Genomic DNA, 20,659 nt, shown 5'->3' with positions numbered 1-20,659 from the left:
ATATAAAATTGAAAAAAGAATATAATGAAAGGAAACAACAATTCTTAGTACTTTTTTTTAAAATTTAGACTCCTGTTGATAAATATCTAAATTGTCAACCCTTTTTTCTTAATGTTAAATAAAAGTTATTGTAAAGTTAAAGTCATTTTGATTACAGAATATTATCTAGAAAGGAGATAATTATTAAAAAACAAAAACAAAAGCAAGATATGACGAAACTATCTTTATTCAAATTTTCGAGTACGTCAGAGCTTTGGCTATTTGTGTTTTTGTGACCGATATGAATTCCTTAATACAGAAATACAGTCCTTAGTTTGTCATTCCTTATCTTGTCTAGCTCAATATATTTTACAGTTAGGAGAACATTTGTGGACAAGCTGATCCTCTAAATAGCGATAAATCGTCAATATTTGAATGAATTTGAAGACGAATTCAACGGAATACCTTCCAAAATATACGTATTCATAATTATTTTTGTTATATATGTTCTTAGCATATAGACACAGACATGTACTCAAATTAAAAAAAAACCAACTTTTAACTTATGAATAACCATAACTTTTTTGCTCAATAATTCTTTAAGAATAACAAAAACATATATGCGGCATATCAAATACAATGATAAAATAAAATTTTCAAATAGTCAGACTGATGCAACACATAAACTTACCCATTTTACAATTAAAAGGCAATATCCTCGTAGTTCATCTTTCAATATTTTTTTTGTTTGTCAAATCTTATATTCATTAAACTGAACTTTAGTCAAATAGAACCATGTAAATTTCAGTTGTTGAAAATGAAGAGATTCTAACATCCAATGAAATGTCATCTGCTAAACCGTATGTGTCTTTACATTTGACATTCAATGATGATATACATATTAAGTGATAATATAACCAATATTAATCAAATATCTTTGTTTATATCATAAACCGTAAAAAATAGTTATGTATTCGTATTTGTGTATATCTAAACATTCTGGAAAAACAATTCTGATTTGAACACTATAAAAAAAGTAAGGCAATGTTATTCATAACATAAAAAAATAATTTGTGGTATATACAAAACAACGGAAATGCATTGCTAACATGTATACATAACCGTTACGATACAAATTATGAAATGCAATATAAAAGTAATTTATCTTTATATACAATCTTAAAGTGAAAAAAGTCAACATACAAAATATATATTGTCATATGTAACTGCAAAATTATTGGTTATAGTAGATATTTTCGCACGATTTTATGTAACTCTGTAAGGCTTCCTGAATCAGTTGGTACTCTTCCTGTAGCGAAATAAAAGATAGATACAACGTTTAAAAGTTGTTGTTATTTAGACTGAATTAACGTATTACATTTATCTGTGTTTACATAAAATTTGTAAAAATAAATGCAAAGAATATAACGCGAATGAAAAATCTTTAATAAATAAAAAAAGCTAATTGTCTGATATATCTTTTTATTTAATCATTTTTTTACAGGCAAAAATTTAAAGAAAAACACCATAAACATCGTTTTTTTTTACCAAGGTTGAGCACAGTTCAAGACGTCGTGTCTGTAGGAGTCTGACCACAGAAAACACGTCTATCTCCTCGTCCATTGTCAGTTGTTGTATCAGGTTGTATACAGCACAGAACACACCACACAGAGCGGCACCATCCCTTTAAGTATAAAATAAGATGTAATTTCTATTTTAACTTTGATTGCTGTTATACATTAACAATCATTGATCTTATGATTGATGTTATACATTTGGAATGAAGTAATAATCATGAGAAAACAATAGTTTTATTCTGTGAAAGTCAGTATTTATCTTCGGACTCTACACTCGTTATGTCTAATGTTTTGGGTATTTTTATTTTTATTTTTTTTTGACAATGTCAAGGAAACTTAACCTAGAGCGGTTTTAGACTTTTTCACAATAAAGAAAATTTGAAAATATATTTCAAAATATTGGTTGGGACATCCATTGGTTTAATTAAAAATCCTTATATTCTTTACAAACAATACAGCAAGGTATAAAGGGGGTCTGGACATCAATAAATTATCTTATTTCATATCATTTAAGAAACAATCATTGTTTTTATTGTATGCAAAATAACAATTTACTTTACTGTTTTTTTAAATTAAAAAATAGCATTATGTCAATACTCAATACACGGCCAATGATATAATTTCTCATAAAAATAAAAAAAAAACAACTTAATAAATGTTTGTAGTCATTGTTATTAGAGGGATAAATCTAATTGTATTAAAGCATTTTAGTATCTTTTTAGCTGATAATATCAACAGCTCATTGAGTGTTTTTTTTTCAGTAAAAAAGACAAATTGTTTGTGCCTTAAGAAAAAAATAAAAACAAAAAACAAGAACAAAAAAAGACCCCCCCCCCCCCCCCAAAAAAAAAAAAACAAAAAACAACAAAACAAAAAATTCACCCCCACACCCAAATACAAAAAAAACTTCTTAAACAAATACAAAGAACAAAATGAACCAAACAAAACAATCCAAGTAAATGAAAAAATGAAAACAAAGCAACGGTGTACATGTACATGTATTATATATCTACCTGCAACAGGAATTACAATGTACCTGCTTAAGACAATAATTGGAGATTCTGTTTCAATGTTTCGTGCAAACGATACCAAGCTAAGGAGGTGAGTTACTGTCTTTGAATGAGTTTCTTTGATGTCGTTCATTGGCTCAGCTATCTCAACAGACCATGTTTCATCGCTTTTCTTAAGAAAGATATGACAATTTTGTTATAATCATTCGGAAAAATGGTATTTTGACTGTATAGTTTTGATGCCTTACAAATATTGTATACTAACTCCTTCTTTGATTATTTCGATTATGCTGCTCTTGACGTCTCTTGTTTGTTCGTGTCGTAATTTTGTTGTGAAAGGAGTAACTTGTTTTGATCTGGTTGCAGTTGGAAGCCATGTGCTCGCCTAAAAAAGGAAATTTAAAACTAAGATTTTCAAAATCAACACAAACTTTATTGAAAAAAAACCCAAAATGATTAAAAAAATCAGCCTTATACAAATCAATAAACCGTACACATTCTATACTGCAGAGAGGTTCCATACAGACAACAACTTCAGAGTCATAATCAATAATCAGTCGAAGGAAGTCAACAGCGTCACCTTTTGTCGGGTAATTGGTGATGATAAACGCATTTTGATTGGTGAAAGACTAAAAAAAAAAACACTACATGTAGAATAATGATTTCTTTATGTTGAAAAAAGACAATTCCAAAATTGACGAAAACAATGGTTTTCGAAACTTACGGGAACAGTTATAGCATTTATGTACCTTCCTCGTTTTGGTACATTTGACGTAAGGAAAAGGATGTGCTTGTCAACTAAAAAAATCGGATATTTATCAGTGTCATTTAGATATTTTAAAGAACTTATACTACTCGCTCTATGTACGATGACGACAAATAAAAACATATTTGTGTTGCAAATCTATGTCATTTTCAAAACATAAAAAATTACCATTGCTTCAAGCTAAAAGATGACATCAGAATGGAAATGAAACGCTGGGCAAGAGAGTACGCAATCAAAATGTACCTAGTCTAGTAAATAGTTGTTCAAAATATTCTTTTTTATATTCATATATTTTTTTCTATGTAATTGTACTATGCAGTACAATAACCAATTACAGATCAATGACCCGATATTAATAAAAAGATTTTTCAATCTGAGTGAGATTTGACCTTAACATGGAGTGGTTGTTCAGGAAGTTTCTATTTGCGATTCTATTTGGTTTAAAATAATTAAAAATATACTGCTGTAAATAATTGAGACAAAACATATAAAATTGAAAAAAGAATATAATGAAAGGAAACAACAATTCTTAGTACTTTTTTTTAAAATTTAGACTCCTGTTGATAAATATCTAAATTGTCAACCCTTTTTTCTTAATGTTAAATAAAAGTTATTGTAAAGTTAAAGTCATTTTGATTACAGAATATTATCTAGAAAGGAGATAATTATTAAAAAACAAAAACAAAAGCAAGATATGACGAAACTATCTTTATTCAAATTTTCGAGTACGTCAGAGCTTTGGCTATTTGTGTTTTTGTGACCGATATGAATTCCTTAATACAGAAATACAGTCCTTAGTTTGTCATTCCTTATCTTGTCTAGCTCAATATATTTTACAGTTAGGAGAACATTTGTGGACAAGCTGATCCTCTAAATAGCGATAAATCGTCAATATTTGAATGAATTTGAAGACGAATTCAACGGAATACCTTCCAAAATATACGTATTCATAATTATTTTTGTTATATATGTTCTTAGCATATAGACACAGACATGTACTCAAATTAAAAAAAAACCAACTTTTAACTTATGAATAACCATAACTTTTTTGCTCAATAATTCTTTAAGAATAACAAAAACATATATGCGGCATATCAAATACAATGATAAAATAAAATTTTCAAATAGTCAGACTGATGCAACACATAAACTTACCCATTTTACAATTAAAAGGCAATATCCTCGTAGTTCATCTTTCAATATTTTTTTTGTTTGTCAAATCTTATATTCATTAAACTGAACTTTAGTCAAATAGAACCATGTAAATTTCAGTTGTTGAAAATGAAGAGATTCTAACATCCAATGAAATGTCATCTGCTAAACCGTATGTGTCTTTACCTTTGACATTCAATGATGATATACATATTAAGTGATAATATAACCAATATTAATCAAATATCTTTGTTTATATCATAAACCGTAAAAAATAGTTATGTATTCGTATTTGTGTATATCTAAACATTCTGGAAAAACAATTCTGATTTGAACACTATAAAAAAAGTAAGGCAATGTTATTCATAACATAAAAAAATAATTTGTGGTATATACAAAACAACGGAAATGCATTGCTAACATGTATACATAACCGTTACGATACAAATTATGAAATGCAATATAAAAGTAATTTATCTTTATATACAATCTTAAAGTGAAAAAAGTCAACATACAAAATATATATTGTCATATGTAACTGCAAAATTATTGGTTATAGTAGATATTTTCGCACGATTTTATGTAACTCTGTAAGGCTTCCTGAATCAGTTGGTACTCTTCCTGTAGCGAAATAAAAGATAGATACAACGTTTAAAAGTTGTTGTTATTTAGACTGAATTAACGTATTACATTTATCTGTGTTTACATAAAATTTGTAAAAATAAATGCAAAGAATATAACGCGAATGAAAAATCTTTAATAAATAAAAAAAGCTAATTGTCTGATATATCTTTTTATTTAATCATTTTTTTACAGGCAAAAATTTAAAGAAAAACACCATAAACATCGTTTTTTTTTACCAAGGTTGAGCACAGTTCAAGACGTCGTGTCTGTAGGAGTCTGACCACAGAAAACACGTCTATCTCCTCGTCCATTGTCAGTTGTTGTATCAGGTTGTATACAGCACAGAACACACCACACAGAGCGGCACCATCCCTTTAAGTATAAAATAAGATGTAATTTCTATTTTAACTTTGATTGCTGTTATACATTAACAATCATTGATCTTATGATTGATGTTATACATTTGGAATGAAGTAATAATCATGAGAAAACAATAGTTTTATTCTGTGAAAGTCAGTATTTATCTTCGGACTCTACACTCGTTATGTCTAATGTTTTGGGTATTTTTATTTTTATTTTTTTTTGACAATGTCAAGGAAACTTAACCTAGAGCGGTTTTAGACTTTTTCACAATAAAGAAAATTTGAAAATATATTTCAAAATATTGGTTGGGACATCCATTGGTTTAATTAAAAATCCTTATATTCTTTACAAACAATACAGCAAGGTATAAAGGGGGTCTGGACATCAATAAATTATCTTATTTCATATCATTTAAGAAACAATCATTGTTTTTATTGTATGCAAAATAACAATTTACTTTACTGTTTTTTTAAATTAAAAAATAGCATTATGTCAATACTCAATACACGGCCAATGATATAATTTCTCATAAAAATAAAAAAAAAACAACTTAATAAATGTTTGTAGTCATTGTTATTAGAGGGATAAATCTAATTGTATTAAAGCATTTTAGTATCTTTTTAGCTGATAATATCAACAGCTCATTGAGTGTTTTTTTTTTCAGTAAAAAAGACAAATTGTTTGTGCCTTAAGAAAAAAATAAAAACAAAAAACAAGAACAAAAAAAGACCCCCCCCCCCAAAAAAAAAAAAAAACAAAAAACAACAAAACAAAAAATTCACCCCCACACCCAAATACAAAAAAAACTTCTTAAACAAATACAAAGAACAAAATGAACCAAACAAAACAATCCAAGTAAATGAAAAAATGAAAACAAAGCAACGGTGTACATGTACATGTATTATATATCTACCTGCAACAGGAATTACAATGTACCTGCTTAAGACAATAATTGGAGATTCTGTTTCAATGTTTCGTGCAAACGATACCAAGCTAAGGAGGTGAGTTACTGTCTTTGAATGAGTTTCTTTGATGTCGTTCATTGGCTCAGCTATCTCAACAGACCATGTTTCATCGCTTTTCTTAAGAAAGATATGACAATTTTGTTATAATCATTCGGAAAAATGGTATTTTGACTGTATAGTTTTGATGCCTTACAAATATTGTATACTAACTCCTTCTTTGATTATTTCGATTATGCTGCTCTTGACGTCTCTTGTTTGTTCGTGTCGTAATTTTGTTGTGAAAGGAGTAACTTGTTTTGATCTGGTTGCAGTTGGAAGCCATGTGCTCGCCTAAAAAAGGAAATTTAAAACTAAGATTTTCAAAATCAACACAAACTTTATTGAAAAAAAACCCAAAATGATTAAAAAAATCAGCCTTATACAAATCAATAAACCGTACACATTCTATACTGCAGAGAGGTTCCATACAGACAACAACTTCAGAGTCATAATCAATAATCAGTCGAAGGAAGTCAACAGCGTCACCTTTTGTCGGGTAATTGGTGATGATAAACGCATTTTGATTGGTGAAAGACTAAAAAAAAAAACACTACATGTAGAATAATGATTTCTTTATGTTGAAAAAAGACAATTCCAAAATTGACGAAAACAATGGTTTTCGAAACTTACGGGAACAGTTATAGCATTTATGTACCTTCCTCGTTTTGGTACATTTGACGTAAGGAAAAGGATGTGCTTGTCAACTAAAAAAATCGGATATTTATCAGTGTCATTTAGATATTTTAAAGAACTTATACTACTCGCTCTATGTACGATGACGACAAATAAAAACATATTTGTGTTGCAAATCTATGTCATTTTCAAAACATAAAAAATTACCATTGCTTCCAAATATTTTACTCTCCATATGTTACAATGATTTGAGCTTTGTAATTGTTAATCCTCTCTTACAAAAATGTATTGTATTGGGTTTTTAAGGTCTTGAAACCTAACTAGAAATATTGCGAAATTAAGAAAAGAAGTACTCAATTCCAATATGTAAAATAAGGCTACTTACGAGGGTGAATGGACGCTGAAAAATCATGAAACTGTGAAGACACTTTGTAGTCCTTTGCTGTGTATTGTGGTCGAACTGCCAGTAGTTTCTGTGGGGTACGTGTATATTGTATTAAAAACAAACGTTTATATTAACTGTCTTTTGAGACATGATATTGAACAAAAATACTATGTTGCAAAATGTAAAATCTGTTAACATTATGAATGTCATAAATTTCATGTTCATGGACTTCAGCAAATACGATTACAATTTTTAAAAAAGCAAAATGATTTAAATGTATTTTGTAATTGTTAGTTGTTTAAAATTATTCATTAAGCGAAAATTTAAAAAATTCCATGGTTAAGATACAAAAGAAATAAATAATAAACTTTTTCTTATTCTTATCATCCACTTTTCACTTTGTTTTTGATTTATGCTTTAAACAAACCAACCTGAAACTCCTTTTTGAATGCTGAAACATTAGCTGGCTTATTACAGAGTTCATTCTGAAGTTTCTGAAGAAATTCTGTTGTACTCAAAACAGTTGGTGGTGCTTTAAACATCTCATGGAGGGTAAGGAATATAGTCTTGTATTGTTCCTTGTTGCGAATATACAATTTGTCAATGTTTAAAAGTTCAACATGGTATCATATATTAGCCCCCAAACTTAATATGAACGCCTGAAAATCATATTTTAACACATATGGTTTACCCAGACTTTATCTGTTGTTTGTTGCAATATGAATAAATGCAAATTGATTTAAAATCCCCCAAATCTATACAGAATTAGAAGAGCATTTAATATAGTTGATTTTCTTATTAGTCCATTATACTCTTTTACTTCTTGAGGTATGATGTAAAGCAGAGTACATTTAAAACCATTTTTTTCCTTTTGCATAAATTTAATACTGGTTTTTTAAATGACATTTTGATTCATTTTAAGAACTAATTTTAATTATAACATAGCGTTTCATGTTAATGATTTTTTTCTATCAAAAAATCTCACACTTACATAGGTCTGGACCATATTCATCCGGTTTCTTCTCATTTTTTTCACATACTCTGCAATGTTGATTTTGCTATGCGTTTTCCCTGCTTCAATCAGTACATCTATTGCAATATAGGTTCCTGTTCTCCCTATTCCAGCACTAAAGTTATAAGTCATCAATTTCAGAACTGTCTAATCATGATTGTTAAAAATGTTTATTATATCGTTGGTTAACACTTGAGTGACCCCTCTAAATATAATCAAAAGTGTTTTTACCTGTCAAATACAGATGAATGCTGTCTATTCTACTATATAGTATTAATGGTTTAAATAAAATTCAGTATAATAGGTTATTCATACGGCGAGGACATGTCTATATACCTGCAATGAACAAGGACAGGTCCATTGTGGCTGTCAATTTTGGATCTCGTCACTTGATCATGAAATAGTAAGAGACATAGCGCTTCTGGTATTCCATGATCCGGCCAGGCGGTATAATGATACTGAGTAATTGTTCTACTGGCGCTTTTGCGCTAAAAACGAATAAAGAAATAATTTACGCAAAACTTGTTTGATGATGGTCATAGTTGTTAATGTTAGTTTATTTTATAATATGATTATCATAAAAATGTCCAATGGAAGAAAGCGCATAGGAATAAAACAACGACCCATCCTGGTTTTGTGACATTAGAATGAACTTTGATTTACATAATCAGATGATAAGTAGTGCGTTTTCATTAAGTGATTATACAATACTATCTTTAAACAATGTTACAGCCATCTTCTGCTGATGATTCTTACTTATTATTAAATTCATCTTTAATGCAAATAACAAATTACAAGAAACATGACTCTCAGTAGGTCGTCCTGAGATATATCTGCGTTTTAAGCCATTGTAGAGATATGCTTATTATTCAGATGGTCTATTTTATTTTTCATGTTATGCATTTCAATGTACACTGTAGTCGACATATATAAAAAAATTGCGAAAACAAAAAATATAAGCAGAAAACAAAGGACACCACAAAACATATTTTATGACTCTAACATTCTTATTGGTGACTTTAAGTTTCCGGATAACGTAAAACGTATACTGTTTCTCTTCAAGAGAGTGAACCGTGAAACTACCGCACTCTATTGATGTTTGTAAGTTAGGCCAATATTGGATGCATTTCCACTTTGGAATCACATAAACGACATATAAATGACATTTAACTAAACTATTTTATAAAGACTTTAAATATTACATTTTTTTTTGGCATATCAAACAAGATGCACATAACAGACTGGGGATACATTTTTGAATATCATTCATACTAAACTTCGTCACAATTGTGCACTAAATACTGATTTATTTCGATGTAATATTATCAACAGTCCACTCTGTTCGTGTAGTAAACTCGAAGATACTTACCATTATTTTTTCACATGTAATAAATATAAAGATGCTAGAAATGTTCTATTTAATGACGTTTTTCAAATTGTAAATCTTAACAGTGTCAATACTCATGTTTTACTTTGGAGTGACAGTTCAATAAGTGACAATGAAAACAAGCATTTATTTACATTAGTTTATAATATCAAAAATACTGAAAGATTTAACTGATCTTATAACTACTAGTACACCGTTTTTTATTTTATACATGTTAATTGCATTTATGTATACGTCCATTCTATCCACTGACCTTTATTTATGTTGTGTACACATATATTGTATTATATCTTTGTATTGGGAGAGGGCGGTCTAAGTTATAGAGCTTGTGCCCAATCCCAATTGTATTTTGTATAATAAAATATGTTCAAATCAAATCAAAGACACTAGTATATATATAAGAGCGCACACGAGATTAGAGATGCTTTACCGTTCGGCTGTCGAATGAGCAGGTACGGTGAACAGTGCAATACAACTGCAGAGTGTTCATTTTCAGTTTAGCTTAGAGTGTTAATATTTTATCACATTTTATAAGCTATATGTGTCTGGCTGCATCTTGTGTCAGGTGCAGATATAAAGACAGTATAGGCATAGAACCTTATCAGGACATATCACGGGCCTGAGACATGTGCCTCGGATAGAGCCCCGGGTTACATCCACAAACCACCACAGAGCCCTCTCTGTTATATTACACGAACCACTTGTTTTGTATGCTTCGGATGGGTAATCCTTACAACAATCTGTATATATTAACTCCTGATTTTCGTGATAGTTTCATGCCGAAATTCATCATGTATGACTAATATATAAACGCTTCCTCAGACTGATCTAAATCCCCGAACCTAAACACATTTTGTTTTAAGATACCAACAAATTGCAATTAATTCTTAATTAACTTCCCTTGAAAGAGAGCACGTACTTTCATATAAACAAACCCGTATCCCCATCACCCAATAATGTCTCGTGTCTTGCTGGTTGAAATTGGCCCAGTTGTTCTGGAGAAGGAGTCGAAAATGTTAAAAATAAAGATTACAGATAGACAGACAGACGGACGTCGGACAAACATTGATCAGAAAAGCTCACTTAAGCTTTCAGCTTAGATGAACTAAAAACGGCAAGATTGAAAAGTTAAGAAATACATCGACTGCGCACTAATTACCTTGAGCAGCTATGAAACATCTTTCTCTTTCAATCCCCTAAAATAGATAGTATGCCAATAATAAATATTCATTTCTTTATATATAAGAAAAAAAGAAAAAAAAATATTTTTAACAGAAATGAAATGAACTTACATCGATGTAATTAGCATTGATGTAGTCTGATCGCTTGTTGGCTAATACAACTCTCGAATGGTCATCTACAGATTTTTGAAAGATTTAGATCTAATTATTTTTGTATCAAGAATACTATTACATTGAATCTTAAGAAAAAAAACAATATTAAATATTCGATAATAAATATGATATATTTTCACAAGATCGCGGGTAGGTTAAGGCAACTCTGAATTTTATGATCGTTAACATTATGGTCAATTTTATATTTTTATTTAAACAATGCTGAATATTAATATCATAAGAATGTTTTCACAAAGGGTTCATGTTTATGTGTCGGAATGATTCTGCTCTTTGAAGTTGTCGTGCCATTGCATCATTTACCAGTTAAAAAAAGACCACTTTTTTACCTTAGTAAAAAAATTAAAAATTGTAACAATAGTCCGAGGTTTATTACTACGTATGATAAAATGATTCGATCGGCAATTAGTTCATGTTTGTCAGTATCACTGATTGAATTCTATTGTTAATCGCTTGATAAAAATGGTGTCTTCATCAGTCCCAAACCTTCTCAATCTCTTGAAGTTCATTGGAAATGCCATGTTATTTTCATTTACAATGAATCAAAGGATTCTAACAGCATGTTCATGATTTAAAGTCATGTTACGTCGTTACGTATGATATTTGCAAAATTCATCGTTCATAATATACGTGGTAGTTTTACACTTTTGTTTTTTGTCACACTGACAGATGAAACACGTTCGAGCCATGTAAATGTCTAACTGCTTATCTTATAACACTTGTTGATAAAACAAAATATTCATGTTTGTATTATCCTGGATTTATCCTACAGTGTAACTGACACTTATGTAAATCTTGGGTATCTGTATTTAATACGTCTTATGTTAACACTACATTCTGATTAGTTGTCTCTTCTATTAAACATGCGTGTGGCGACATCAATGAGTAAGATACGTAACAAAAGAAAAATTGAAGATATTTTTCATTTAAAATAGTATATTTTGACATTTTACGCTTGTAGATTTTGTATAATTTGGACAGATAAAGTTGAAATATGACATTTTCCCTGAATAAATATAACATTATGCTGCTTATTATGACGTCATTTAGATTCCAAGAATATTTACTCACACAATCACTGAGAGTTGTCTCATATCTTTAATATAATCATTATCATTTATGTTTTTTATTATTTTTTATTTATTCATTTATTTATTTATTTATTTTTTTTTTGGGGGGGGGGGAGTATTATATTATTACATGGAAAGGTTTTCTTAAATCTGTTTTTCGAGATATTTTCAGTGCGTTTTCCAACATCACATGGATACCTCTCTCCATATAACAACATCTGAAAAAAGGACATAAATTACCATACAGTTATTTGTAAGAAAAAATACGTACATACTAAATATGATTAAAGACTGATTATTTTTTTATTCTAAGTAGTTTAAAACTTAGTAGTTTATAACAGAGATTCACCTACTGCATATTCCTTTTTAAACCCATCATTCTCATTCTTTGATTTTTCTTTAATTACACTTTCCAAGTTTGATATCTCAACACCAAGCAAGGGTTCTTTCATCACATAAAAATCTCCGTAAGGATTTTCCTCGTGTATTTTTTCGTCAATGTCAATTTCTTCATCCTTTAGTTCTGTTGTTTTATGTACTTCTGTTGGTTCACTATTTTCTACCGGCCTTGATTGAATCTCAAGACTGATATCATTCGACTCGTTTTGTACTTCAAATCCAACATTTTGATATAAGTTTGAAAAGGCCATCGTGTTTGTGGTGGCTGCTTATTAAAAAAAATATGTTTAGTATATTTAAATTTAAATATTGAGATTGTTTCCTACGTTTGTTCTCCTTTTTTCCCATTAAAACACTTTGTATTTAACCTAGTGATTGTGGTACATGTATTTAAACCAACAAAATATTCGTCTAAGCCAACGCTTTTTAGTAAACAAAATTTGCATTTACAAACAATAGAATTTTACAAATGAGTACAGTTTCTTAATGTTTAATATTGGTTTTGCTTTAACGTAAGGTTTGCTGTTACAGGGAGAACTCCAATGTTCATTGTGATTTTAAAATCAGTTACCCTTTATTTTATGCATGACATTAATATTTATTTGAGAAAACAGTTGACTTTAGTTATTTATTTTGCATGATGTTATTGTTTATTGTAAAAAAAAAAAGTAGCAAAATATAAGTTATTATTGATTTCTACAAAGAAAAAGTCCCCAACATTTTTTTTTATTTTATGAAAATAGTTAATTTTCTTTTTCATTTACACAGGAGTAGAAAAATAATTTAACTTGTGTTGCATTCTATTCTGTTTATAAAAATAGATGATAACCCCTTTTCTATTTCATTTTCAGCAGCAGGCTAACTGTACACTTAACTATCCAAATATATTTTCATTAAAAGTGAAATATAACTTAACATTTGTCAGAAAGCGTCACGTTTTCGTTTGTTCTGTTTAGCATTTGTTGTACATATTTCAGATGTGCGTTACTTACCATTGGAATAGGATTGGTTTTGCTTAAATTTTGAAGAACGTCTAATACTACAATAAATAAACTTACATTATATCCTCGTACTACAAAATTTAACAGAACAAAAATGGAGAGAAAATGTTTAAAAAAAAAACACACACATAAACATATTTTTGTGTAGTGTTTATATATTTTTTGCAATTTTATTCTATATTTTATTCTTTACCTTTAGTGTGTGTATATTCATGGATTGTTTAACTTTATCCAAGTACTTTCATTTTATATGCCCATGCTACCAGCAGGAAGAAACATGTTAGCATCTGTGTTTACAAAACGCACTCATTGTGACTTTTAACCGGTTGATTACTTAAAAATTACTTGTTAACTGCTTTTTAAAATGTTGGCAACAATCTAGATCCCCGACTTTGCGGAATCTTAAAATATTGATTGTTAATAAGAAGAGGATGTTTAGACAGATTTGTACACATGACTATAAAAATACCTTCTATGATTCGAACATATTTTTTTTTTCTGTAAATAGCGGTTCACAACTTCAAAGAGGTTGGTTTTGACAAACTTACTTGTAATTTTGAGTAAATTAAAGTTTAAAAATGTAATGAAAAACAAATTACAGGAAATCCATGGACATCTTTATTTTGATATCTGTTGATCACGGGAACATGATACATGTAGAAAAATTAAAGATATTGCCTAGCTTGTTGTTACGAGAATCAAAATGCATGCCCTTCAGTCACTAGTAAAGTTACTATGATAAAGCTGAACATCATTTTTTGGCAATTCAGGAATCCTTACAAATAAATCATTTACTACTATTCATTTTTCTTGATAAATTGCGTTTATTAAGAAAATTTAACTTTGAAAATCACCAAGGGCATTAAAAACGAAGACTTTGGGGAAAAATGCAAGGAATCACGTAGAAATAATTGTTTAACTGTTTATCCATTAGCAATTTTTTTTTTCAGTAAGAACAAGCACGCAATAGTTAAATATTGCTAATAATACATTTATCCAATTACCATAGTTTAATATATTAATGTATTTTCAGTACAAACAATCATCGTTACATTACTTTAAATATAGACTGACTTCCGTTCATCCAAACGATACATCACAAATAAGGCAATGGAATTAATATATTACTTTAATTTTCTAAAAATACTTAATATAATGTCACCTGCAGATGTAGTAAAGTAAGATTTATAAAAACGTTTACATATATCTGAAGTTAGAAGTATCTCTGATTAACAATTTCGTGCAAAAAAAATGTTGACTAATGCACGTAATTTGTCATTGCAAAATCTTCCATTTCTTAGATTTCTTACCGTTTGTATGCAATGATGACACCAATGATAAAAATAAGTATGATGATAGCAGCAGATGTCCCACCAATAACTGGTAACGTTGGAATATTACTGCTGTCGGTGTTCTTTAGGGACTGAATTTAAAAGAGAAATAAATATTATTGATTATTACTAAAACTTTTAAAATTGTGGTTTCTAAAAATATGGTTTATCGTCTTTGAAACGTGCTTACATGTACCGATAAGTATTAAAGGAATATCAGGAAAAAAGTATAAGCAGCTAGATTGTATTTTCTGGTATCTCAATAGGGAATATTTATGGATCGTTTTTCAGAAGACAATGCATACTTTTTTAGGAGAATTAGTCACCTCACATGAAAAACCAAGAGAAAACATTTCATTGATTTAATGAGTATTTTTTTACATACTTAGTTGGTATCCATATACCTGAATGAAAACATTACATTTCCCAGTCACGTGATGGCAAGAGGAGTTGACACAATTTGATCCACAATTCTCTGAGCAGTTAATACCATACAAGGTTTGATCACAAACTGTAATACGCAATGCATTATTAATTTAAATTAATTAAACAGGAAACGATTACATTATACATTCCCGGTTATTCCTTGATAATATTGGCATCAATAGTTTTTTGTTTGTATTTTGATTTATATATTTGAATCAAGTACTTCGCTGTAATTTTAATCCATTTAGAAATTAAAACGTAATATCTATTGCCGCTTCTCAAAGCATGTTGAAGAAGAGACAGCATTGTGTTCTAAAACATCAAATTTCAATGATGTTTTTAATATTTCATTACCATTTATTATAAAAAGATAAATGAAGTGAAATCATTATCCGAGAAGGTGTTTAGGCGAGTTCTTATATTCAGTTTCAGTATTGTTAAGCGGATGAGATTCATTGACTCCCTAAGGGTTGGAAAAGGAACACCGGCTCATTCAAGTTAACTGTAAGCATAATCCGATCGCAGCTTGGTGAACTGGGACAATAGAGATCACGTGCCTTGTCTAAGGACACACTAAACAACATAAAATGACCTCAGATTAACTGGTCTTATATATAGATCAATTCAACTATGTTGTCCACAAAAAAAGATAAATATTTAAGTATAATTATAGAATACAAAACTACCTATTAACGGTGTAATGATAAAAGGTTTGTTAAAAGAATTCATGTTTTAGTACAAAATGTTAAAGGTACATGTATAAATATAACGGTATTTTATTAGCCTTGCATAGAAGCATAACCATACTACACACTTACGTTCATTGCACGTAACGCCTTTCCACCCTGGTTTACATCCATCGTCACATCGACCAGTAAATCTGTCACAAGTCCTGGTTTCATTGCAGTTATAGCTACATTGTTTACTGCAATTTTTACCATAGGAACCAGCGACACATTCTACGATAGTATTTAAAATCGTTTCAGTACAATCAGCTTATAGTTTAGATGAAACAAAAAAATATTGTTATGAACGAATGCCTCTCATATTTGTTTATTCACAAAATATACATTATCTGCGTAGACCTCTTAATTAGATGTGCACCAATATTTACAAACCTATATTGCAAAGAGAACCCATCCATCCTTCTTGACAACCTCCATTGCAAAATCCCGTTACTGAATGGCATGATCTACTATCAATACAATTGTTGCTACAACTGATCAAACAGTGAGGTCCATATCTCCCAGGAGGGCATGCTATAAATGTTACATCGAATTGTTATGTTTTGATTGCCTATGCTGGAATTGCAAACTATTTTGCATAATGATAAAATACCAAATGTTCTATCGTGTCTTGAGAAATGGTCTTTATCATATTTACAGTGTATAGTGGCTATTTAAATTAAGATAACATTCTTTGAGTGTTACATAAATCAAGGGAAAATTTTGATTGGGACGTGGTCATATTCAATATAATAATAGTTAGGATAAATTTGATCCCTTCCAAAACGAAACTGTTACCTGATAGTATTCAAAGAATGATTCCTTATTACTTACACTTGAAATTATAATCATATTGTTAGTGCAAGCGTAAGTTAAACATAAGATTTCTGACATATTTACATGTATGTGATTTTCGGGGTTTTTTCAAAATAGTTTTGCAAACCCTGCTACGTCATTTTAATCTATTGGACTGTAAATACGGAATGAAGTAACAGTTAAATACTTGAAAAAATGTTACTTTAAATGTATGGATAAAAGGATCCCTAAAACAATTTTTGAATTATACTGATAGGGTTGAACAACTTTTCAATTTACCGATAGGGTTGACGTACATAAAATACATCTAAAAAGTTAATCTATATATCTAAGCATGTTCTTTTTTTTAACTAAGCCAACTCAAAGAATACATAGTTAATGCACATTCGAGATAATAACATAATTCTGACGATACCATATTGTTTTGCAATGCTCTTTCATGTTGGTATTTTGGTATTTTAACTTTCGTTAGATACTTTTTGGGGGGTGGGGGGGGGTGGTATTTGATTGTTTGTTTGTTGTTTTTTTTCTTTGACGCATGTCTTACGAAACATACAATATACCATGAACATAAAAGTCTTCTGTCGGAAAACGTAAGACGTGTTTGCTTTTGTTTGATTTCCATTTCTCTATTATTATTCCTTTTTTCTACTTTTTTTTAATTTTTTAAATGCAATATCTGACAAAAAATGCGTGGATGGATGTACTTGAAATGTTTAAGGAATGATAAAAAGAAGTTAGTTCTACATACGATGGTTGTCCCAAAATAACGTAGACAGAATACATTTAAAAAGTTAATCTATATATCTAATCATGTGTTTTTATTTAACTAAGCCAACTCAAAGAATACAAAAGTAATGCACATTCGAGATAATAACATAATTAAGACGATATCATATTGTTTTGCAATGCTCTTTCATGTTGGTATTTTGGTATTTTAACTTTCGTTAGATATCTTTTGGGGGTGGGGGTGGTATTTGATTGTTTGTTTGTTTGTATGTTTGTTTGTTTTTTTTTTCTTTGACGCATGTCTTACGAAACATACAATATACCATGAACATAAAAGTCTTCTGTCGGAAAACGGAAGACGTTTTTGCTTTTGTTTGATTTCCATTTCTCTATTATTATTCCTTTTTTCTACTTTTTTAAATTTTTTAAATGCAATATCTGACAAAAAATGCGTGGATGGATGTACTTGAAATGTTTAAGGAATGATAAAAAGAAGTCGGTTCTACATACGATGGTTGTCCCAAAATAACGTAGACAGAACACATAACTTAAAATCTGTTCACTGTAATTTCACTAGACTTCTTTGTTTTATTCAATGGCTCTTTCTAGTTTTTTTTTTTTTAAATATTTACTAAGTACAAACGATCTGCCGACTCCAAACTTGTCCTGTATTACTTGTCTAACGTGTCCACAATGCATTTTTAAGCAATTTTGTTAATCTTATTTTTATTTACTTCAAAAGCCGCTTAGGATTTGTTTTAAGGTCTTTACAAAATTTAATCAGACGCCTTAAACACTGGCATCGTCATTTTATTACAACACTTCAGTTTCTTATACAGTGCGCTTTAAAAATCATGAGAAGTTTTGTTACAGCCAAAATATTTTTTTAGTAAATACAAGAATTATTAACAAATATTTTCTTTTTTTCACCTGAACATTTTTATTTAAAAGGGCCTTTTCCTCGCAATTTTCATTTCATACTGTTGATTTTTAGTTTTTGTTTTGACATTGCGCTGCATGTCGAATTATGATTTTACATTCTTTTATTTCACTAACATTCTTTTATTTTACTAACATTCTTTTATTTCACTTATTTAATCTCAAACAATATTTAATTTTTAAAAACAATTTGAAGGCAAATTCTTCCTTAAACTTTTTAAACACCTCTAGTCTTCTCTATTTTTTGACACCCATCGCATATGCATTACATGGCTGTAGATAAATAAAAAGCATAATTAAGACATTAAGGTAGCTCCATACTCGTAAAATTCTCTGAGGAAAGTTGAAAAACCGAACTGATTTCGACTTAATAGACTTAAATGTCATCAATTGTTAGAAAAAATATACCTGTCATCACACTTTTTGAGATGCCAGATAAACATAAACTAAAGCATATTTTAGCATTAAAAAAATTTATTTTTTTCTGTTAAAAGTAAAATCTTGTAGGCAGAAATTTGTTTTTCTTGTTTAATTTTAATGTCAACTTTATCAGAAAACTAAAATTACAAAAATATTTTAAAATCAATCGTTGGAATAAAAAAACTATAGCATTTAGACATACAACTGAGAGAAAAGTCAGAAAAAGAGTTATTTCCTCTTTGCATAGATAAAATATATAAAAATTTGGAAATTTAGTATAAAATTAAGTGCGAAAATATCTTTAACCTACCAATAATTCTAATTACATCCATGTGATTATATTCACATAAAATAAATAAAACTATCTTGCACAATTTTTAAAGAATTCAAAGTTTTACAAAAAAGTGTGATGTCACAGAACACTGGATCTACTTTAAGTGAAAATATGTTTTTACAATTTCAGTAAGACAAAAATTAAAAGAAGCAGTACTTATCAGCACGTGTCAGTATTTCTCGAAGTTTTTCAGTAACGTCAGTAAAACGTGGTAGTACTTTTCTAAGTTTATCAATTCTATCTATGTTTGTCAGTACTTTTCTAAGTTTATCAGTAGCGTCAGTAAAAATACCAGTATTTGTCTAAGTTTATCAGTAATGTTAGTACATTGTCAGTATATATTATTAGTAAATATTTAAGTTTATCAGTAACAATTGAAATATAAGCACTTTTCTTGTGCAATAGTATAAGTGACCCTTACAAATGAACTAAATTAATCGATCATTACAAATGAAACATATTTATCTTTCGTGGAGATATGTCAGATATTTAATTTATATGTTTTTGTTTGTTTGGTTGTTTTTTTTTTTGTTTGTCTGAGCGAGATTTCATACGTGTAATTGGTAAATGATAAAGCAACTTATCTTTGCTGTCTGATAAAGCAAAACTTAACATGCAGACGAGAAGTAGTAGTAGTCCGTGGCTTCCGGTAGTATCCGGAAGTATAAAGTAATATATTTTTTTTTACTTTTGTAATTTTCAATAGAATTGTTCAAGTGATGTTCACAACATTAAAATGTTAACTACAAAATGTATTATTTTTTCTTTATCTAAATACAGCCACTGATTTTCTTAGCAGGTAAGTGTGTTTTTGTAATAAGTTTCAAAGGTATGCCTCCTATTTAAACACAACATTCTTGTTTCTATAGCAAAAAAGTGTCCCGTAATACATTATAGGTAAAATGTTACTTGATTTTACGGTAAGAATAAATAGGAGAATAGTGTTAGGGGGTAAAGGTGAAGAAATTAGTAAAACATCCGACATGTGTTTTTGATATATTGTAGTAACGAAAAAGTCCACGGGTGGGTGTTAAGGAAGCATATGGAAAATTTACCGTCTTATTTTTACTGTTATTTTCAAAATCGCGAAATTGATTAACTATTTTGAATAAGATCAAAAACTTAGTATTATCCTTTAAAATAGATGTCAGTGCAATACAATCGAGTAGTACCTTACTGCCACTTTCAACTTTTAGTCATGACATAATTAATGTAAGTGGTATGA

General features: G+C 29.3%; 3 protein-coding genes across 6 annotated transcripts; all 3 read right to left on the bottom strand.

The window, feature by feature from the left end:
* Positions 1 to 208: 208 nt before the first annotated feature.
* On the bottom strand, positions 209 to 3,358 carry LOC136270029 (receptor-type tyrosine-protein phosphatase epsilon-like). The gene is made up of 6 exons (XM_066066238.1): positions 3,291 to 3,358; positions 3,061 to 3,195; positions 2,832 to 2,951; positions 2,593 to 2,738; positions 1,528 to 1,663; positions 209 to 1,288 (listed from the first exon to the last, which is right to left on the bottom strand). Exons 2-6 carry the CDS (start codon positions 3,085 to 3,087, stop codon positions 1,214 to 1,216), a joined length of 504 nt encoding a protein of 167 aa, XP_065922310.1. The 5' UTR covers positions 3,088 to 3,195; positions 3,291 to 3,358; the 3' UTR covers positions 209 to 1,213.
* Positions 3,359 to 4,767: 1,409 nt separating this feature from the next.
* Positions 4,768 to 9,662, bottom strand: LOC136270015 (receptor-type tyrosine-protein phosphatase T-like). Its single transcript, XM_066066206.1, has 11 exons — positions 9,509 to 9,662; positions 8,842 to 8,993; positions 8,485 to 8,620; positions 7,925 to 8,071; positions 7,494 to 7,581; positions 7,106 to 7,179; positions 6,876 to 7,010; positions 6,647 to 6,766; positions 6,408 to 6,553; positions 5,345 to 5,480; positions 4,768 to 5,105 (listed from the first exon to the last, which is right to left on the bottom strand). Exons 3-11 carry the CDS (start codon positions 8,518 to 8,520, stop codon positions 5,031 to 5,033), a joined length of 957 nt encoding a protein of 318 aa, XP_065922278.1. The 5' UTR covers positions 8,521 to 8,620; positions 8,842 to 8,993; positions 9,509 to 9,662; the 3' UTR covers positions 4,768 to 5,030.
* A 1,043-nt stretch (positions 9,663 to 10,705) lies between these two features.
* On the bottom strand, positions 10,706 to 16,944 carry LOC136270021 (receptor-type tyrosine-protein phosphatase kappa-like). Of its 4 annotated transcripts, none has more exons than XM_066066212.1 (9): positions 16,590 to 16,944; positions 16,290 to 16,430; positions 15,450 to 15,556; positions 15,025 to 15,137; positions 13,706 to 13,752; positions 12,668 to 12,981; positions 12,445 to 12,532; positions 11,185 to 11,249; positions 10,706 to 11,088 (listed from the first exon to the last, which is right to left on the bottom strand). In XM_066066212.1, the coding sequence occupies exons 1-9, from the start codon at positions 16,609 to 16,611 to the stop codon at positions 11,044 to 11,046; spliced, it is 942 nt and encodes a 313-aa protein (XP_065922284.1). In that variant the 5' UTR covers positions 16,612 to 16,944; the 3' UTR covers positions 10,706 to 11,043. The 4 variants fall into 4 exon arrangements, 3 of the variants coding, with proteins under 3 accessions (XP_065922284.1, XP_065922287.1, XP_065922290.1); XM_066066215.1 differs by having other exon boundaries at positions 12,668 to 12,978; XM_066066218.1 differs by lacking the exon at positions 11,185 to 11,249 and having other exon boundaries at positions 11,051 to 11,088.
* Between the last annotated feature and the right edge of the window lie 3,715 nt (positions 16,945 to 20,659).

This window comes from Magallana gigas, chromosome 1, assembly GCF_963853765.1.
Source record: "Magallana gigas chromosome 1, xbMagGiga1.1, whole genome shotgun sequence".
In the NCBI taxonomy this organism is placed as follows: Eukaryota; Metazoa; Mollusca; class Bivalvia; order Ostreida; family Ostreidae; genus Magallana; species Magallana gigas.
The sequence above is the reverse complement of the archived record's forward strand: the minus strand, read 5'-3'. Positions and strand labels throughout refer to the sequence as shown.

Coding starts and splice junctions, on each gene's coding strand:
- LOC136270021 (XM_066066212.1), bottom strand. CDS start 16,611: ATGGGTTCTCTTTGCAATATAG. Junction 15,138..15,449: donor AATGTAATGTTTTCATTCAG/GTATATGGATAC, acceptor TTTTAAATTCAG/TCCCTAAAGAACACCGACAG. Junction 12,533..12,667: donor GGTTTAAAAAGGAATATGCA/GTAGGTGAATCT, acceptor TCCTTTTTTCAG/ATGTTGTTATATGGAGAGAG.
- LOC136270015 (XM_066066206.1), bottom strand. CDS start 8,520: ATGAGAAGAAACCGGATGAATATGGTCCAGACCTAT. Junction 6,554..6,646: donor TCGAAATAATCAAAGAAGGA/GTTAGTATACAA, acceptor ATCTTTCTTAAG/AAAAGCGATGAAACATGGTC. Junction 5,106..5,344: donor TTGAACTGTGCTCAACCTTG/GTAAAAAAAAAC, acceptor ATTTCGCTACAG/GAAGAGTACCAACTGATTCA.
- LOC136270029 (XM_066066238.1), bottom strand. CDS start 3,087: ATGGAACCTCTCTGCAGTATAGAATGT. Junction 2,739..2,831: donor TCGAAATAATCAAAGAAGGA/GTTAGTATACAA, acceptor ATCTTTCTTAAG/AAAAGCGATGAAACATGGTC. Junction 1,664..2,592: donor CCAATTATTGTCTTAAGCAG/GTACATTGTAAT, acceptor TTATACTTAAAG/GGATGGTGCCGCTCTGTGTG.